We start from the raw sequence: 21,900 nt of genomic DNA, 5'->3' as shown, positions 1-21,900 counted from the left end.
TGACTGATAAGCAACAAATTACCCATACATATGTTCATAAAAATAGTAAAAAAAATCTTGTAATAAGGAGCAACAGTTAATTGATAGTATAGTAACAGCCCTAAGGATTTGAGATTTGGTTTTATAATTTTTATTTTCAATTGAAGGTAAGTCTATTTCGTAATTAAACTTGTTTTTCAAGGTTTGTACATGGAAGTTACTGAATCTTATGTGAACATTCTAATATGCTGCCTTTATAGACTGTTATTTTTAATGTAATGGTCGTCTAGATTCTCTTCAAAGTTCAATATGCTGCCGAATGCGAAGATGTTCACGTACTACACTTATATCTCTCACTTAAGAGAACTCCCTTGTGTTTCCTAATCGTATTCTGAAATTGAAATTTTAGCAAATCAGTTACATTAATTATAACTTTTACAACCCCTATATTCATACCTTTCTTTTGTATTAAACTTACGCCTTCTCCTAACCTAGCACGTGTTAAGTTAGAATCCCTTTCTACTATGTATTTCATAGAGAATGAAGTAAATTCAATGTTCTCTGGATTGGTGTAATTCATTTGCTTTGGTTCTACATCGCTTGCATCATTTTAGACCACGGACAAACTGAGAGCGTTGATTTTATCTTTCTTATCGAGCACGCTTTTTCTTTTTCTGTTTCTAGCCGGTTTCAAATGTTCTTCCATAATCAGAGTTTTTTCATCAATCGGTACGGTGTAGAAAATTTAACTTTCACGATGTTCATGAACTACACTTGCTGTATGATTCATTATTTCTGTGAGTGACAGAAACATAGATGAAGTCAAATTCTCTGCTTTTTCTTACTGACAAATTAACTTCTGATCAACGATATTATCCAGCACAATGGACCCTGCCACGTAATCAAATAAGTGGAATACAATAAAATTATAAAATATGGAATTTCCCAGTAATTATTAAGGCTGTGATTCATACGAATTTTTTGACCCAAATGAGAAGTACAGGCAGCAACTTGTGTATAACCAGTTCAATTTAAATACTGAATAAAATACCTATACTCAATTTGTTTAATAAAAAACATCGGATTTGGGGTAAATTTGTCAGAATCGTATAATAAATTGTAGTAAGAGAGAGATAACTAATTTTTTTTCCAAGGATAATTTAGGTTTGGAGAAACGTACCAAATTTTATAATAATTTAGTAATTAATGAACCTTAGGGAGTTTCAACAGAACCTCAACGTTTCACTAATTCCATCATTCATTTACTCGTTCATCAAATCTCTTGAACGTTTTGCTCTAGAATTCATTACCACTCTCTTAATGTAAATACTTTGTGTGTGTTTTTCCATACCTTTCAATTTAACCTAACCATTATTAATGGAAAATGGAGTATCCATGAGATATTCTGTCAGAAACCACAGATTTCGCAGATTTCAAGAAGTTATACAACTACAATTAAGCGAGGAAGTGCTTTTAAAATCTCATTCTTAAAGAAGTAATCTTAATTTAACAATTGCAAATCATTTTATTCTATAGTTAATGAATCTCTGTCTGTGTTAAATTTCAAAGTCAAAGTTATGTTCTGCAATAACACGTGTATGAAAAGAAATACAACAAATTAAAAGGAAAACAGTCGTAAAGATTAATTATATTTTCCATCTAAAAGAAATAAAAAGTTATTTATTTGATCAGCAGGAGGTTACATCGTTGAAGTCGTTATATCTCTAATAACTTAACTGAAATTACTTTTCATTAAAGACTTAAAATTATTGCACAATAAAGTTTAGCAATGTAGTATTTTTCGAATTTTCTTATAATTACATATGCATTTTGTTAAATTTTTGATGGATTAATGTTCATTAGCGGTTAAATTCTAATTGAGTTTTAAGGCTGTCTGGATTTTGGGAGGTAGATAAATGTTGGTACATATTCAGGTAACAACGTGAAACAGATGTTTGAAGTGGTGAAGATGGATGATTAAACAAATAGTTTGTACACTGTAAATTAAGTACGTTTCGTGATATACTGCTTCTTGCACTTCTTGCTGAATGTAGGCTTAACTCGTTTAATAAAATCGCTATTTGCTGACTCGAAGATTGTTAACTCGCCACTGGGCATAACAGTTTCTGTTAAGTCCACTGATTCGGACTTGCGATGGGCTATTTACAAGCTTTTCGAACATGTAGCTTCCTAGTGATATCACTGGGCTCCCTAGTGATATCGTTGTGCTATTGTAATATGAAGCCAGCACTAGAAATTAACTTAATATAGGTAAGAAATAATTTACTGAATGCACTTGGTATTCTAAAAGTGGTTTGCATTTTTCCAGTAAACTGCAAGCATACTCTGAATTTTAATGTGTAAAGTGCAATGCCATATAACGAAATTTCTTCCAATTTTTAAGCTTCAATTCTATATTAATAGTATTGTAATGGAACTACAATGATTGAAGTGGCATATCAGGCGGTAGCAAAACGATGCTGTTCCAGAATTACTTTTTGGTGACAGATGTAGAAGTTATCCATCAGTTATTTCTACCGATTGGCCTGCTACTTGTGCTTCCAAGATTTTTTTGGCTGCACAATAGTGGCATTTCGCTATGTCATAAATGGCTCTGCACTATTGAGGGTACCAAAGAACCCCTCTTTGGCTAGAAAGACTTCCGACTCATAATACTTTTGGATCTGAAGACCACGGCATGCAGACATGTATCCAATACTCATCAATGCCTGGAGAATTACGGCTGCGGTTGAAAATAATCTTTTCTTCTCTTATATTTCAAATGAACAGCAACTAGCCGTCTAAAAAACTAAACATTTTGTCAAGACTTTCCAAGGTTTGATTCTTGGATTAGCGCCGTACATCCCAGGACCCCTTTTTCTGCCTTGTAGCCCACTGAGAACCTCAAATTAAACTAATTTTTAACGACTGTCATTCATTAATATTTATTTAATAATAGCTTAAAGACAGTGTTCATTTGATTTTTATTATCATTTGTATTTTATAAAGTTCGGATTGTGTTGTATCGTAAATAAAAGAATAGTTTTAAAATAAAGATGTAATGCACTTATATTTCAAACAAATCCGTCTAATCGGAAAATGAAAAAAAACCTACAAAACCTGGTTACAGATATACACAATCAAATAAATTATTAAGTTATTTTATTCTTATTTATTTATTTTTTGGTATCTTATCAGACGGCGTAATGGAAATAAAAGTAAGGATGCTTGGAGCTGTTCAGAAGCTTTTATCGTGGTTGCTGTGGCCATTTTTTGCTGTGACTTCTATGAGATCTTCACCTTCCCTACCTTCTGTGAAATCACCTTTATTACTTCTCAGTGCATCACAATTAGCCAGAAAAATTAGGGCAAGAAAGGTAATATTGTAAAATTTTGTATACATACAAGTATTACTTGAAATTTTATGCTCTAACCAATGCTCTATTTTGTCTCTAACTATTTATGGTGCTCTAAAAAAATTATTCCAATCAACTTCGTATCTATTCAAAAAAGAAAAATCACTTTCCTGGTTATCTCAATTAAAGTCTATAAAATTAAGATAAGTTTTGATGCAAAAATTAAACATAATTGTTTGTGGTGCTCCTGTTATTTAGTTTAAAAGGGAAAAGGGCCTAAAAAGGGTATACAAACTCGTTCGAGTTTCAAAGCTATACCTGACACTCCATTTCAGAAATAGGTGTTTTGTGCAACTCTAAAAGCCCATCCTTTGTTTAAAATATAGTGAGACCTACAGTCGAATATTATAACGTTTGAAAGGCCATTAAATAATTAAGAGAAGAAATAATTAAGGATGAGCATTGCATTGAAAATCATAACAGTTCTTGAAAAATTTAACAACTTATTAACAAATCCTCAATTTGGATCTATATCTTCCCAACATTTATAAACAAAATTTTCTAATAGTAACTTTTATAAAAATTGTTAAGTATTTTTTCAGATTACAAGTAGAGAACTTGTAGATGCTTGTATCGAAAGGATAAAAGAAGTGAATCCAGTCCTAAATGCAGTTGTACAAGACAGATTTAAAGAAGCTCAACAAGAAGCTAATGATGTTGATGACTACATTGCAGCGAATGCAAAAAACATGGAAATGATTGAAAACGAGAAACCTTTGTTGGGAGTTCCGTTTACTGTAAAAGAAAGTTGCGGTTTGAAAGGTAATGATTATATCATAACAGTTAGCCTTATACCGTATAAAGTCATAAACCTTCAAGAATTGGACTTGGAAGCTATAGTTATTAAGATAAATATATTAAAAAATAAATATATAAGAAGGTTCATAAATAAACAAAAATTTACTGGCTGCAGTAAATATTAATCTATTTATAAGTCCTTTAAAATTAATGATTAGTGTATAATTAATAATGTTTAATCATTAGATTGTATTCTAGAAGATTTTACTAATTGGTTAGTTAGGAGAAAGTAATTATCAGTTCTTCCACAATAGTTTACAGTTTTCAATTATTTTCTGTTATTCCTACGAAACAAAAATAAATAAATAATAAAAAATATAGTGTCAAAAATAATTTCTAAACTTTCAACAGTTGTTTAAATTAGGGAGCTCATTTCACATTTCAGTTTATTCTTCAATTTTAATTTTGAATTGTAGCTAATAAATTGTAATTAATATAGACATTTTCTTATTTTCTTATTATTACATGCAAACGACTGATTTTATTAGAATATGAAGTTTTAGAAAGGTAAATTTTAATTATAATATTTTAAAGTAAGTTACTTATCATTCACATTTGTTATAATTTTATTTTTTAAATACAGGTTTATCCCAAGCTGTGGGGTGCTTACCTCGCAATGGAATTGTTGCTACCGAAGATGGAGATGCTGTTAAAGAACTTAGAAAAGCTGGAGCTATACCACTTGCTGTAACAAATACACCCGAATTATGTTTATGTTGGGAGTCTAATAATCTAATAACTGGTTGTACTAGAAATCCGTTCGATACTAACAGAACATCTGGGGGATCATCCGGTGGAGAGGTTGGTGGTAAATTTGTTAGAGAAATCTTGCAAACTTTTGGAGTGGTCTCTTTTGTAATCTTCTATTTTTAAGTAAGGTTAAAATAAAATAATTAATTTAAAGTTTCTTTAAATACCTTTCTTTGTATTTATTGCAACATCCAGACTTGTGTTTTTTCAGACTTGTGTTTTAATCTAACTTAGATTTTGTAATTGAAAATAAATCATGGGTCAGCAGTTACCTATCTTTAAAGCAGCGTGAATCAGTTGCATAATTAAGGATTAAACTGCAGAAATAAAAATATTAAGTAGCAATAAAAAAAAATTCTAAGTAGTAATTTAAGTATTTATAGCATCCTTCAACGAACTTTATAGAAAATCTACATAAAATTATAATAGATAGCTTTTAAATAGATTTCCAGTCAAATCATTCATATAAAATTGAACATTATTTTAGTCTGATGTAGTCAATGACAGAAAGAATTCAATGAAACTATTCTCCATGACTTTCCATCTATTTATTCTGTTGCCTTTCTTCCTAACTCTCCTAATGTATCCTGCGAAGAAGATTGGCCTCAAGTTCTCTCTTTTGGGAAGCTTCTCCATTTTTATTTTTTTCATAAAGTAAGCACTGCTTTAAAAAAAACCATTGCCATAGTGTGTTACTTAATAAAGAAATAAATCAGAGGGAAAATTAAAACTGGTCACTTGATTGGCTTGTAGCATTATTTATCTCCAACTTTCAAAGTAAGAAATATTCGTATACAATATTAAAATTATTTATTATTAAAACTAGTAATAATTAAAATGAAAGCTAGTAAAGAGTGCAATATTTAATTGTAACAAACAACCTCTTACATACAACATCAATATATTTTAACAAATTATCTTATTCTTTGAAAAATTAGTTATTACTTGTTACCTTCCTTTTTTTATGAATAATGTTTGTAGTCACGTTGATACTGTAAACACCTGGATCTCTCTTTTTGTTTTTGGCTATGATGAGAAGATAATTTAATCCGAAACGTTGGCACAAAGAATTATTTCTTCCAAAACTCTAGATTTCTCAAAAAAATAGTGTCTATTAACAACTAGTCAATAACAGCAACCACTTTACTATTATTATTATTTTATTGGCTTACTATTTATCATAATACTTGATATTTATTCTCAGGGTGCCTTAATCGGGGCTGGAGCATCTCTATTTGGTATTGGATCCGATATAGCTGGGTCTATTAGAGTGCCAGCAATGTTCAATGGAATCTTTGGACACAAACCCACACCTGGTAAGTAATTATTTTCTTTTTTGTGCATATAAATTTATTTTCAACAAACAAATCCAAATAAAAAAAAAAACACTAAATTAATTAATTTATTAGGGTACGTTTCGTTGCAAGGCCATTTTCCTCTCTCACAAGATAAAGGTTTTCAAAAATTCTTAGTAATCGGTCCAATGGCTCGCCATGCAGAAGATTTGCCATTGTTGTTGAAACTATTAGCTGGAGAGAGAGCCAATGAGCTAAATTTGGATAAAAAGGTAAATGTATTTATTTTACTAGAAAGTTTAATTTCTTGGTTAGATATTTTATCTGGAATATCACAGAGTAGATCGAAATAATAAGTGACGCATTGAAATCAATTTACTATCCTTCTGTGATGTTCTCTTATTTAATTAATTTTTTTTTTTCTGAACTGAATGCTATCAATATTATATTTTCATTATTATATTCATCAATATTATATTGATATTATATAATATCAACGTTATATTTTTTTGATAATTTTAATTTCGTATGTTTCAGGTAGATTTAAGCAAAATAAATGTATTCTACATGGAAGAAGCTGGTCAATCTTTAGTTGATGTGCCCGTAGCTCCTGAGATAAAAAACATATTAAAAGATGCTGCATTATATTTAAAAACTAATTATGGCTGCCAAGCTGAAAGGGTAATAAAATTAGATCCAACATTTAACAATATTCAATATTCTTCTTTTCAAAGTAATAAGGATTTTTCTTCACAAGACTGAAAATATTCATTCATCAATGGAATAATAAAGATTTTTTACTTTAAACTACTGCATTAAACTGATTAAGTACTGAAGACTAATTCTTATCAAACTCTCACATTGAAGATTTCATTTGAGAAATTTAAGGAAATTTGTCGGTGGTTTCTTTCAGATGTTTAAATAATGATCAAACACTTTACCTAGTATCTTTTAACCTAGTTACTAAATAAACTTTGCCTAGAAATGTTAATGGATTTAAAATTGTACATTAACTAATTGTTGGACAAAAATATTTTGTCCTTTTCTTTCACCTGGTAAAGATTAAACAACAAAATTATTTTCCAAGCATTAAATGCATGATTTAATTTCGAAGTATGAAGTACATATGCATTTTAAATGAGCAAAGTTAGCCACCTCTTTTTTGAGAAATGCTGTTGTATCGCTTACATTATTTTAAATAAATTACTCTTACTATTCAAAAAACATTTCTTTCAAGTATTAAATGTAAAATTTTCCAATTATGCTTGCATAGCTGAAATTGTTTTGTTCATTTTTACACAGAATTCATTAGATAACAAACTAAATAATGAAAGATGAAAGAGATGATTATGATACACATTGACACATCTATTCCTCCATCCAGTTTAATTATCTCTGAAGTATTTGGTAATATTAAACTCATTATTACTATTATTGTATTTTTTTTCTGAAGGGTCCGTTCCCTGAGTTGGCAGATTCTGTTGAAATTAGTGGCACAGTTTTCCTTGGAATGGAGGATGTACCAGAATTACTGGATTTATCACAGAAGAAAGGGAAGGTAAATGATATTTATTCTCAAAAAGTTATCAACAAGGTTCCAAGCATTTTATTTTTAAAATTATTTTAAGCTTATCTTTAATTAAAGAATATTTTCACTTTAATCCTAATATTTAACCCAATAAATCTAGATACAATCAAAGATATTGTTAACCTTTGCTACCCTGAACATCTGTTGAACTTAATGTTATTCTGAAAGTTTAAAGCTCTCTGTCTGGATATTGAATTGTCGAAATAATTATGACGGTCATTTTTAATTTCTGCTCAAATAATTTTTAATTAAATCCTCTAAGCCCTGAAAATATTTGTTTATCTTCTCATAATTCTGCTTTTAGAAATTTCAACTGTAAGAGTACTTTTTGAGTTTGATAATAAAAGAATATAACTCGTATGTGTAGCCTAAAAGTTATGTCTGGTGCATATAGCGATGAGCAAATAATACATAATTTTTTTTTTAGTACTTATAAATTGTACCTTCTCTTAAACAAGATATTTTTCAGGAAGAAATGAACCTTTATGTGGAAACATTAAAATCATTTTTGGGATTATCAGAATTTTCTTCAGCAGGCCTCTTATTTATGGTACTTAAAAATGTAAATCTTTTTATCCCAAAATCTAAATATGAACATTATTATAATATAAATGAAGATCTCAAACTTAAATTTAAGGTAAGCAATAATCTTACAAAAATAGTTATTTTTAATTTTTCTTAATAAACAAGATTATATATTTTCAAAATACTAATTTTAATTTTTTTAAAATAATATTTATAATAATCATAATAAATTATTGTTTATTTTATAGCAAGTATTAAAAGATAACGGAGTTCTACTCTATCCGACATTTCCAATGCCTGCGATACATCACAATGAAATATACACGGTAACTGCAGGCGTGATGTACACAATGATTTTTAATACTTTAGAATTACCATCAACTCATGTTCCGCTTGGATTGAATAAAAATGGACTACCTATAGGTATACAGGTAATTTCGAATTTATTAGATTCATTTATTAATTTATTTACAAAGTTACAGGAGTACCAAATAGTGTATACTAGCTCCTACAGAGTCATAGCATATATACACAGGCTAGAAAGGGAGTACAAATTTAATTAGAAAGAAAAATTTGTATAAAAACCTCTAAACAGGATTGGTTTTATTAAGAAACGAAGATGGTGTAAATCTTAAAAGTTCCAATCACTCCGCCCATAAATCATTATTATTACTTTGTTAATATCATAAATCAGGTATTAGTTGTAACTCTTTCACCCTGAGATCTTGATCTAATCAAGACTTTCAAGGGAAGAGCGAGCTTAGATCAAAATTTCGTAATAAGTTTTGAAGATCATAAAATATATAGGATATGGACAAAACAACCGATGTTTATTAATCCTTCCATTTATTGTTTCCAATATTTCGATGTATCCTCATCCTATAGACATTTAAGGAGATTTCATTCAAGGTCATGAAAGTTGAAAAATGAAAGGTCATTTCAATGTTACAATTAATAATAAATTACTTTAATATGAAATGTAAAAAAATATGTAGCATCCTCCAACGTTGAAATAACGTTTTGTAGGGAAAATCAAATATCAAATCCTTGGAATTCCCTAACAAGATTTTTCGTATTAAATTTGTTTAGATTATTATTATCAAAGAATTATTCTTGTATATTGGAGAATTCAAATTGCTATTGACGCCCATAGTTCAATAGGATTCTCTTAAGACCTTCGTCTTCAAGACATAAAATATTTCACCAAAGTTACAAAACTGAAATTTCTCATCTAATTTTCAAATGTGACTGAAGCATTTTCAATCGCACAGAAAATAGAGAAAAGAATAGCGAAACGAAGAATTTATCAACGTATGATCTCATCTCACAATTATCCGAGTTTAAAAAAGTAGCAAAATAAGTAATTAGAGATAATTTTAAAGAAATAAGTGCTGGAATAATAGCACTATTTCTATTTTCTTATTGTTTACTAATGAGCCAATTAAATCAGTAGTTTTTTTAATTTAGAGCCGGAAACCTTGTTAAATAAATTATCATATTTTTAAAGCTTATTCATAATTTTATAGCTTTTTCAAGCATTTTATTAAACGTCTAAAATGTTTGTTTCTGGGTTTCCATGTAAATAAAAGCATTAATTAGGAAATTAATTAGATGTTGTCATTAATATTCCAAATTTAGGTAGCGCAATTATGTTACTCTTTAAACCATGAATAAAAATATACCAGTTTCACGTGATGAAATATTTTTAGCTCAATACTGAATTTAAAATTTGAGTAATTCAGGATAATTTTATTGTAATATTGTAACTTTCTTCTCCAAATTTGTAATTTATTTCTTTAAATGAATTTAATGGAAGGAATTAGTACACTTGATCATGTATAATTTCAGCTCTCCCTTATCTACAGCTGCAGTTTTCAATTTGTGCGTTATAAGCTTGACTGTTAATTTTAGAATTTGAATACGTACTTTTACATCAAAGTTCTTCATGTATTTTCAGGTTATCGCTGGACCTCACCAGGACAGATTATGCTTAGCCGTTGCGAATGCTTTAGAAGAAAAATTTGGAGGGTGGGCACTTCCACCAATATAATCATTTTTTAAATTATAATTTTATAATTTATTTTTTAGGAATAATTTGTTTCTCTCTCTACGTGTTTATAATTATCTGTAAATACCAAAACTTTGTTATTAGATAGTTATTATTTTACCATTTAATGTTTAACTGAACATTTTAATTAACACGAAGAATAGAAAAATTTAACATTGTAAAGTAAATTACAAATAAAAGTTGTAAAATATATTGAAATTATCATAGAATAATTTAGATTAAATAAAGTATGATTGAAAGTAAAGAAAAATAAGGTTGTAAATTATTTTTAAAATTATTTTTGAATAAATAAATAGAAAATACTCCATCCTTATTTAACTTAGCTTAAGTAGAAGTACTACATGAAAATTATTAGAAATCATAAAGCTCTGCACTGTGTTCAAAAAAATACAACTAATAAAAAACAGAGTGTTGTATGGTTCCCAACGTGTGATTTTTTGTTTTTGTTTTTTTTTATTAAGTATTTAACTTAATTTTTCAGAAAAAGTTGAATCGGTTTTCAACTAAATCTCCTATACATTCTGTATACGAATAATGCCTTAAAATGATTTAACAAAAAATATTAAAATGAAATTTCAAAATGTGCATTTTCATTAAAATAATTAGTGACTAACAATTACAGTTAAAATAACAACTCATGCGATAAAGATAACATTCAGTAGTTGTTCATATCGTGTACACTAATCAACTAAATGGTTTGATTCGATACAGTTCTGTGCAACACCATATTGATACAGTCCGTCACCTTTTGGCACATCTTTTTAAGGTAATCATTGGTATTTGTTAATATTGAGAATAATTATAATTTTTTGTTTATTATTATTTCTAAAAAAGATTGGTGATTGTAACAAACAAGTTCAAGTTATAAAAAGTTTAAACAATGAACTGGTAATTTAAATTGGATATTACCAGAAGTTAAACAAATTCAATTGCACTTACGAGTTCATCTGAATTCAATAAAATAGAATTTACTAAGAATTCTGCCATGAATATCCTTTTACATGTTGTTTTAAAATTAATTCAAATTCAATTGAAACATTCATCAGCATAATATTTTAATTAAAGTGCTGACCATCCAAAGTGCTCAGGTGGGATGATGGTATTACACCTTACATAATAAATGGAAAAAACAATTGTTCAGTTTATATCGAATAGCTCTACTGTGACGAGTGAATAATATAAAATATGACTAGTTTTTATCACTTGCAACCTTGAACGTTAAACAAACCGATTTGTTCGCTTCCACATTTCAGTAGCAGAACAAGTTTGCAGTTCAAACACGAAGAAAGCTTACTGTATGTGAGTTATGCTTAATTATTTATAATCTCTCTAAGAAAACTATTTCTTAGCTTCAATTTTTTAGTTGAAAACATCTCTTGAATACAATTATGGAATAATACTCATGTTGAATAGTGGCCAATGTCTGCTTTGTTCAGATTGAAACTCAACTTATCGCAGACATTAATCTTGATTATCTGTAAAAGTGTATGAATTAACCTTCCTACTGTATATGATTTTGGCAAAATTATAGTAGATTCTTTTGGCCCAAATTGGTCAACAGTAAGGATCACTTTATTGATTATTCTTTTTTTCACACAGTAAACCGATTGTAGAATTATATCATTTTATCTGAACCATTTCTGCTAGAAAAATTGAAATAAGGGCACTCTCAGAAGAGGGCGACTGGTTAGGCTTTTCTTCAAATAGTTATCTTAGAATATTGAACTGTCTTGTACTTGTATTATAACGTTAATAAAAATCAAATGAACTAAATGTGTCAGCTAACCGAAAGTGCTAGTTCGAAAATTGATTTTTCAGTGTTTTGTGATGTTCTTGAAAACGATCTCTACCACTTACTTTAATCTTTGAGCTCTGATGGCATATGTATAGATACAACTCTAGAATGTAGCCTTTTTAAAGGGGCAACTTTCTAAAGTGTTTTTTTTTTCTGAAATGTAATCTAATCTTAAGAAGATTGAATTTGTTGCTGAAATCGAGGTTGAAGAAATGGTTCCTAGACTATCCTCTAAACTTCGCATATACAATTACATTCACAGTGATTTAGAACTTTTAATTTAATCAATTTTCTAGAAAAAAATAGTATGATTAAGGCAATTCACCTAGTGGTGTTGTAAAGTTAAATTTCAATGTAATAAACGGATAATGTTGGTAATAATTAAATATAATTCAAATATTTGGAATTTAAAGAAAATTTGAGGGAAAGAACCTTGAGAATAGTTGTAAAAGGAAGTCGTGCCATAACATTTTTTAAATTAATTATAAAATAGCATTTTCATCTCTTGATATCATTTTAAACAATAAATTACTTCAATTTAAAAAAAATATGGCAATTAAAGACATAGTTGTAGAAAGCTTTTAGCAGTAAACGATCCAATCATTTAAATTAAATTTATTTGTTTATTTAAATTTAAATTATTTTAATGAATATTTTTCCTTGAATCTATTATTATTATTTAATAATTATTATCGATTATTTCCTTATGAATACAAATGTTACTTCTGTATCCTGTATGCATTCTTCCCTGAAACTCTATAAATTTTTGGCTTCTCCCCATTGTTTCCAAACGCTGGCCTCGTCTACTGTAACAATACGATACTAGATTAGATACCAAGACAATGACTCTTTCAGTTGTCATCTACAGAGAAGCCCTGATACTTCAATTGTGCGTGGTGTGTTTTTTTTTTGCCCATTTTTAGTGTTTGAGTTACATGTATGAAAACTGTGATTAAGTCTCGTAGATTGTGGGAGAATATTCGAATAATTTCTATACTAATATATGTAATTAGCTTCAGGAAATAAACGAAAATATAAATAAGAAAATATAAGAGCTATCCCAGCTTGTGAGGATCCTGTTGGTGGAGTTGATAAGCTGAGAGGTGCGAAATGACCACAGTCGTCATTATAAAAAAAAATATTTCTCTGGATTTCTTTTTTTAATAACTATTATGCATGCCATTAAAAACATAAATTTAAGACGTTCATAAAGTTCAGTAAAAAACAATTAAATTTTTTGCAAGCCATAAAAATGCACTTCGTTATCTACGTATTTAAGTAACATATTTATTGCATCAAACATAAAGTTGTGTAAATTCTTTTTATGCATAATATACATATTATTTACAATAACAATTTGTTTTGATTTAATGACATTAATTTCAATTTTAAAATAAGTAGCAATTTCAAACTTGAAAAATAAATTACTTACTCAAAACGTCGTTTAACTATTAAATCATTAATAAAATCATTTCAAAAGTAAAAATTAAAATTAAGAATTACTCGTATTTTAACGAATACATATAGTGAATAACATAATGCAATAAATTGAGATTGGAGGCTTGCTTGGGTTACACTCTTGCACACACAATCAAAGCGAAAAATCAATTGACAGCTCGGGAGGAAAAAATAAGCTAAAATACTGCTTCATAAAAATTAATTCTTTATCTAAACGAAAATAAATAAAAAATAATTGTTTCCCACCATTTAAAACAGGAAATCGTTAAAGAAAAATTGTAATGTAATTTTCTTGCATGTGTACATTAATATGTGTTATTCCCATAATTGCAGTTTTAAAGGTTTTATTGAGCTAATTACTAATAAATATGTGTATGTTAATGTATGGATGTAATAAGTGTACGAGTAAATTAATTGCAGAACACGGTCAAAATCAATTTTCCTTTAAAAGGTTTGCTATTGAAGGTTGAAAATATTGTAGTAAAGTAAGTTAAGGTAATCGACTTTTTTTTTCAGGCGGGGCTTAACGTCCCAACTATCAAATTAGGGATTGCCGATTATTGTACATATACGAGTAAGTATACGAGTCGCTCCGATAGCCGAACAGTTAGAGGAGAGGCCTGCAAAGCTAAGGCCTATTTACTGGGTTAGATTCCGAGATAGCCATTAAATTTTATTTAATGGCTAACCTGACAATTTGATAATAAGTATGTTTGCTAATCGCCACTCTCTACAAAACTTAATTTTAGTAGTTTGACTTAATGCCCATTGAAAAAATAGATATTACTTCACTTTATTTGTGCTATTTATGTTTGTATATCTATTTATTTATTTTGTAATTTACAATCTGTATAAATATATACAATAAGTAAATAGGAGATGAATGAGATGAACTGGTGCGGTAAGAGAAGGAGGAGAGAAGCTACCCGGCGGTAGCACTCTCTAAAAGAGAGACGGGAATGTGAAGAGGAGAATATGAGTAGGAGAGAGAAGAGATTTAGTTCTTCCGACTGTAAGGAAGTCGTGGGGCCACTGGCGATTCAGTCGGCGAGGAGTATTAGGGATGTCAGAGGAGGCGAAAGACTGTACAAGAGGATTTGAGCAAGTAGAGAGAGCAGTATGGAATTTTTGATATTTAGTCTTGGCGTGTTGGTGTATGAAGGGAATGTTGAGGTCGTGGTGAAGAGTAAAGTTAGTCAGCTATCTGTCGGAGTAGTTCTGATTGAAATGTCTGTACAGTCCGTACGTTTGTTGGTTTGGTTGAATCCCACAGCTCTAGTCCGTAAGTCCACATAGGTTTGAGAATAGTACTGTATATTAAACGTTTGAGTTCAACGGGCAATTTAGAGCGTGGTTCAAGTAGTCTGTAAAGCAGTTGTGTATCTATAATTATGAAATTCTAACCTATGTACATAGTTCAGAGAAAATTGTAGAAGCCATTCGGAAGAATATTTGACATATTTGAAAAATTTTATCAGCCAACTTGAAAAACTAAAACTATCATTGGCTCTGCGAATCAAACAGGGATTACAGGTATTAGTGATAAACATTGTCAGGCGATTCTTGCTCCCAGAAAGACATTGCCATGTTTACCCCATCTTTAATCCCATGTTTGAAATCTCGGTAAGCCTGGGCAGATTAAACACAATCTATCAGGCAGAGCTAGTCGCAATATATAAAGCTTATGAAACCAGTGTATTAGCTCATTATGTAGAAATGATTAACACAACTTGCAATAAATAGTGTTTCTTGTGATCATCAAGAGCGTCCTATTTATATTTTTTTCATCAAAATGTTATTTACTTATTAACCTAAAATACGTAACAATGTAGAAATGAATTTGAAATGCACCAAAAACATCATCTTCTCAGATAGCCAGGCGGTCATACGGGATATTAACTTCTATGTTAGTCTGGTTAAGAGTAGAATGAGACTACTTGGGGATCCTACTGGATGGCAAAAAAGGATTTTTCTCGTCAGCATGTCCAGACATTAGCGATATCCCGGCAATGAGGGGCAGATCACTTTATCCTGTAGAGCTTTTATTGAACACTTTGTCTTTATGTACGAGTAGAACCTCAAAATGCTCCTCATGAGTGCAGCCGTTAAAGTATGGACGTATGTGGGTAGAAACCACAGGCTGAAGGGTAAGGGAAATTTATTATTAGCTTCCTATATAAATGAACAACAGTTTCCTACCTAAGACGAGGTACCATTTTGATGATTTAAAAAATGTAAAACTTCATTGCACATATTATATCAGTGTGAAAAGTTGTACATCTTACAGTTTGCATGTTCGGAGAAGAAAAATATATTCCCATTTACCAGGAGCCCTTCATCAGACAGAGCTCTTGGTTTAATTAAACAGGCAAGTTCTGAGAATGTCCTTTAATTATTGTGTGTCACAATCATTTGTTCTAACAAAAGCCCTACCATCTAATATACCTCAGAGTATTCTCATTACGCCATAGTTATCGCCACAAAGAAATTCTTCTTTCTTCTTTTTGTTTCTATTGTGTTGCACAAGGAACGTAATTCTATGTAATTGGTAAAATATAATAATTATTTATGTAGTAGAGAAAAAATGGCGGTTCTGGCGCACCTAAATTGTGCCAGATCCAAACACCGCCAAATCTAACCGGGTAATCATCGATTTCAACGAAGCTGTAAGCCATACCGATCAGCACCAATCTACCCCCACCTATCATCGAATTTAACGAGGCTGAAATCCGCACCTACGCAAAAAAAAAAAGGAATCGTTTTAAAAGATCTAAAGATTTAAATCGGTATAGATATACTCAGATCTCAGAACTGTTAAAAAATAATTTTATCCAGAATAATGTTTGAAATAAATAGGTTTATAACAGAAAAGTTTAAAATAAACAACAGACTAAAAGTTTTTTTTTTTTTAAGCGTACGCTTATTTTCTTCGAAAAATGAATTTAAAAAAGCACTCACACAAAACAAATAGGGTGAAGGGACCGGTAATTTAGAGCTTAAAAAAAAATTTAACTTATAACTTCCCACAGCAAAACCATGACCCAAACAATTTCCACTCACAATATCTTCCCAACTAATGGATCTGTACTCAAGAAAACTATAGCATACTACTCACTAAAACAGAGTGTGTAAAAGGACATAATATGATACGAATAATCTGTTGTATACAGTGGGAGTTATAAGGGTCCAATTTCAGAGCAAAACCATAACCCAAAAAAATTCAACACTCAATAACTACTCATCTAATGGATCTGTACTCTAGAAAACTATAGCATACTACTCAGTAAAACAGAGTGTGTAAGTGCACAAAATATCATACGAATAATCTCTTGTTTACTGTGGGAGTTATAAGGGCCCCATTTCACAGCAAAATCATGACCCAAAAAAATTTCAACTCTCAATATCTTTTCAACTAATCGATCTGTACTCAAGAAAACTATAGCATACTACTCAGTAAAACAGAGTGAGTAAGAGCACATAATATGATACGAATAATCTGATGTTTACTGTGGGAGATATAAGGGCCCCATTTCACAGCAAAATCATGACCCAAAAAAATTTTAACTCTCAATAACTTCTCAACTAATGGATCCGTAATCAAGAAAACTATAGCATACTACTCAGTAAAACAGAGTGTGTAAGAACACATAATATCATACTAATAATCTGTTGTTTACTCTGGGAGTTATAAGGGCCCCATTTCACAGCAAAACCATGACCCAAAAAAAATTCAACTCTCAATAACTTCTCAACTAATGGATCTGTAATCAAGAAAATTATAGCAACCTACTCAGTAAAACAGAGTGTGTAAGTGCACAAAATATCATACTGATCGTCTGTTGTTTACTGTGGGAGTTATGAGGGCCCTATTTCACAGCAAAATCATGACCCAAAAAAATTTCAACTCTCAATATCTTCTCAACTAATGTATCTGTAATAAGAAAACTATAGCATACTATTCAGTAAAACAGAGAGTGTAAGAGCACATAATATGATACGAATAATCTGATGTTTTCTGTGTGAGTTATAAGGGCCCCATCCCACAGCAAAATCATGACCCAAAGAAATTTTAACTCTCAATAACTTCTCAACTAATGGATCCGTAATCAAGAAAACTATAGCATACTACTCAGTAAAACAGAGTGTGTAAGAGCACATAATATCATACTAATAATCTGTTGTTTACTCTGGGAGTTATAAGGGCCCCATTTAGCAGCAAAATCATGACCCGAAAAAATTTCAACTCTCAATAACTTCTCAACTAATGGATCTGTACTCAAGAAAACTATAGCATACTACTCAGTAAAACAGAATGTGTAAGTGCACAAAATATCATACGAATAATCTGTTGTTTACTGTGGGAGTTATAAGGGCCCCATTTCACAGCAAAATCATGACCCAAAAAAATTTCAACACTCATTAACTTCTCAACTAATGGATCTGTACTCAAGAAAACTACAGCATACTACTTAGTAAAACAGAATGTGTAAGTGCACAAAATATCATACGAATAATCTGTTGTTTACTGTGGGAGTAATAAGGGCCCCATTTCACAGCAAAATCATGACCCAAAAAAATTTCAACTCTTAATAACTTCTCAACTAATGGATTGGTACTCAAGAAAACTATAGCATACTACTCAGTAAAACAGAGTGTGTAAGTGCACAAAATATCATACGAATAAACTGTTGTTTACTGTGGGAATTATAAGGGCCCCATTTCACAGCAAAATCATGACCCAAAAAACATTCAACTATCAATAACTTCTCAACTAATGGATCTGTACTCAAGAAAACTATAGCATCCTACTCAGCAAAACAGAGTGTGTAAGAGCACTAAATCTCATACTGATCGTCTGTTGTTTACTGTGGGAGTTATAAGGGCCCCATCCCACAGCAAAATCATGACCCAAAAAAATTTCAACTCTCAATATCTTCTCAACTAATGGATCTGTAATAAGAAAACTATAGCATACTACTCAGCAAAAAAGAGTGTGTAAGAGCACATAATATGATACGAATAATCTGATGTTTACTGTGGGAGTTATAAGGGGCCCGTTCCACACCAAAACCATGACCCAAAAAAAATTCAACTCTCAATAACTTCTCAACTAATGGATCTGTAATCAAGAAAATTATAGCATCCTACTCAGTAAAACAGAGTGTGTAAGTGCACAAAATATCATAGGAATAATCTGTTGTTTACTGTGGGAGTTATAAGGGCCCCATTTCACAGCAAAATCATGACCCAAAAAAATTTCAACTCTCAATATCTTTTCAACTAATCGATCTGTAATCAAGAAAATTATAGCATCCTACTCAGTAAAACAGAGTGTGTAAGTGCACATAATATCATACTAATAATCTGTTGTTTACTCTGGGAGTTATAAGGGCCCCATTTCACAGCAAAATCATGACCCTAAAAAATTTCAACTCCCAATATCTTCTCAACTAATGGATCTGTAATCAAGAAAATTATAGCATCCTACTCAGCAAACCAGAGTGTGTAAGAGCACTAAATCTCATACTGATCGTCTGTTGTTTACTGTGGGAGTTATAAGGGCCACATCCCACAGCAAAATCATGACCCAAAGAAATTTTAACTCTCAATAACTTCTCAACTAATGGATCCATAATCAAGAAAACTATAGCATACCACTCAGTAAAACAGAGTGTGTAAGAGGACATAATATGATACGAATAATCTGTTGTATACAGTGGGAGTTATAAGGGCCCAATTTCAGAGCAAAACCATAACCCAAAAAAATTTCAACACTCAATAACTACTCATCTAATGGATCTGTACTCTAGAAAACTATAGCATACTACTCAGTAAAACAGAGTGTGTAAGTGCACAAAATATCATACGAATAATCTCTTGTTTACTGTGGGAGTTATAAGGGCCCCATTTCACAGCAAAATCATGACCCAAAAAAATTTCAACTCTCAATATCTTTTCAACTAATCGATCTGTACTCAAGAAAACTATAGCATACTACTCAGTAAAACAGAGTGAGTAAGAGCACATAATATGATACGAATAATCTGATGTTTACTGTGGGAGATATAAGGGGCCCGTTCCACAGCAAAATCATGACCCAAATAAATTTTAACTCTCAATAACTTCTCAACTAATGGATCCGTAATCAAGAAAACTATAGCATACTACTCAGTAAAACAGAGTGTGTAAGAACACATAATATCATACTAATAATCTGTTGTTTACTCTGGGAGTTATAAGGGCCCCATTTCACAGCAAAATCATGACCCAAAAAAATTTCATCTCTCAATAACTTCTCAACTAATGGATCTGTACTCAAATAAACTATAGCATACTACTCAGTAAAACAGAGTGTGTAAGAGCACATAATATGATACGAATAATCTGATGTTTACTGTGGGAGTTATAAGGGGCCCGTTCCACAGCAAAACCATGACCCAAAAAAAATTCAACTCTCAATAACTTCTCAACTAATGGATCCGTAATCAAGAAAACTATAGCATACTACTCAGTAAAACAGAGTGTGTAAGAACACATAATATCATACTAATAATCTGTTGTTTACTCTGGGAGTTATAAGGGCCCCATTTCACAGCAAAATCATGACCCAAAAAAATTTCATCTCTCAATAACTTCTCAACTAATGGATCTGTACTCAAATAAACTATAGCATACTACTCAGTAAAACAGAGTGTGTAAGAGCACATAATATGATACGAATAATCTGATGTTTACTGTGGGAGTTATAAGGGGCCCGTTCCACAGCAAAACCATGACCCAAAAAAAATTCAACTCTCAATAACTTCTCAACTAATGGATCTGTAATCAAGAAAATTATAGCATCCTACTCAGTAAAACAGAGTGTGTAAGTGCACAAAATATCATACTGATCGTCTGTTGTTTACTGTTAGAGTTATAAGGGCCCCATTTCACAGCAAAATCATGACACAAAAAAATTTCAACTCTCAATATCTTCTCAACTAATGGATCTGTAATAAGAAAACTATAGCATACTACTTAGTAAAACAGAATGTGTAAGTGCACAAAATATCATACGAATAATCTGATGTTTTCTGTGTGAGTTATAAGGGCCCCATCCCACAGCTGAATCATGACCCAAAAAAATTTCAACTCTTAATAACTTCTCAACTAATGGATTGGTACTCAAGAAAACTATAGCATACTACTCAGTAAAACAGAGTGTGTAAGTGCACAAAATATACGAATAAACTGTTGTTTACTGTGGGAATTATAAGGGCCCTATTTCACAGCAAAATCATGACCCAAAAAACATTCAACTCTCAATAACTTCTCAACTAATGGATCTGTACTCAAGAAAACTATAGCATACTACTCAGTAAAACAGAGTGTGTTTGAGCGCAAAATTTCTTAGGAATAATCTGTTGTTTACTGTGGGAGTTTAAAGGGCCCAATTTCACAGCAAAACCATGACCCAAAAAAAATTCAATTCTCAATAACTTCTCAACTAATGGATCCGTAATCAAGAAAATTATAGCATCCTACTCAGTAAAACAGAGTGTGTAAGTGCACAAAATATCTCACGAATAATCTGTTGTTTACTCTGGGAGTTATAAGGGCCCCATTTGACAACAAAATCATGACCCAAAAAAATTTCAACTCTCAATATCTTCTCAACTAATGGATCTGTAATCAAGAAAACTATAGCATACTACTCAGCAAAACAGAGTGTGTAAGAGCACATAATATGATACGAATAATCTGATGTTTACTGTGGGAGTTATAAGGGGCCCGTTCCACAGCAAAACCATGACCCAAAAAAAATTCAACTCTCAATAACTTCTCAACTAATGGATCTGTAATCAAGAAAATTATAGCATCCTACTCAGTAAAACAGAGTGTGTAAGTGCACAAAATATCATACGAATAATCTGTTGTTTACTGTGGGAGTTATAAGGGGCCCGTTCCACAGCAAAATCATGACCCAAAAAAATTTTAACTCTCAATAACTTCTCAACTAATGGATCCGTAATCAAGAAAACTATAGCATACTACTCAGTAAAACAGAGTGTGTAAGAACACATAATATCATACTAATAATCTGTTGTTTACTCTGGGAGTTATAAGGGCCCCATTTCACAGCAAAATCATGACCCAAAAAAATTTCATCTCTCAATAACTTCTCAACTAATGGATCTGTACTCAAATAAACTATAGCATACTACTCAGTAAAACAGAGTGTGTAAGAG

The 21,900-nt window shown here is 30.8% G+C and overlaps 3 protein-coding genes across 9 annotated transcripts in view; 2 read left to right on the top strand and 1 right to left on the bottom strand.

Annotated features, from left to right (window-relative positions):
• Window positions 1-10,852, top strand: part of LOC141451225 (fatty-acid amide hydrolase 2-A-like) — a 29,040-nt gene extending 18,188 nt beyond the window's left edge. For both annotated transcript variants that reach the window (XM_074122444.1, XM_074122445.1), the window contains 10 exons: window positions 3,178-3,356; window positions 3,938-4,157; window positions 4,777-4,994; window positions 6,148-6,259; window positions 6,353-6,510; window positions 6,776-6,919; window positions 7,692-7,796; window positions 8,296-8,463; window positions 8,600-8,782; window positions 10,309-10,852. In XM_074122444.1, coding sequence (XP_073978545.1) covers window positions 3,186-3,356; window positions 3,938-4,157; window positions 4,777-4,994; window positions 6,148-6,259; window positions 6,353-6,510; window positions 6,776-6,919; window positions 7,692-7,796; window positions 8,296-8,463; window positions 8,600-8,782; window positions 10,309-10,401 — 1,572 coding nt within the window. In that variant the 5' untranslated portion in view covers window positions 3,178-3,185 and the 3' untranslated portion in view covers window positions 10,402-10,852. The remainder of the gene's footprint in view (window positions 1-3,177; window positions 3,357-3,937; window positions 4,158-4,776; window positions 4,995-6,147; window positions 6,260-6,352; window positions 6,511-6,775; window positions 6,920-7,691; window positions 7,797-8,295; window positions 8,464-8,599; window positions 8,783-10,308) is intronic.
• The window catches only part of LOC141451222 (polyamine-transporting ATPase 13A3-like), a 268,590-nt gene that overhangs the window by 48,868 nt on the left and 197,822 nt on the right, over window positions 1-21,900 (bottom strand). The gene's annotated exons all lie outside the window — the stretch shown is intronic.
• The window catches only part of LOC141451226 (fatty-acid amide hydrolase 2-like), a 34,710-nt gene continuing 23,851 nt past the window's right edge, over window positions 11,042-21,900 (top strand). The window contains exons 1-2 of one of the 5 annotated variants that reach the window (XM_074122448.1): window positions 11,075-11,185; window positions 11,673-11,718. The gene's annotated coding sequence lies outside the window, so the exon portion shown is untranslated. Of the gene's footprint in view, window positions 11,186-11,553; window positions 11,719-21,900 lie in introns of those variants that run through there. The other 4 variants (XM_074122450.1, XM_074122447.1, XM_074122449.1 and 1 more) reach the window with 4 other exon arrangements.

Source organism: Rhodnius prolixus, unplaced genomic scaffold (assembly GCF_049639745.1).
Source record: "Rhodnius prolixus isolate KJV_2025 unplaced genomic scaffold, Rpr scaffold_8, whole genome shotgun sequence".
In the NCBI taxonomy this organism is placed as follows: Eukaryota; Metazoa; Arthropoda; class Insecta; order Hemiptera; family Reduviidae; genus Rhodnius; species Rhodnius prolixus.
This window is presented reverse-complemented; position numbering and strand designations above follow the sequence as displayed.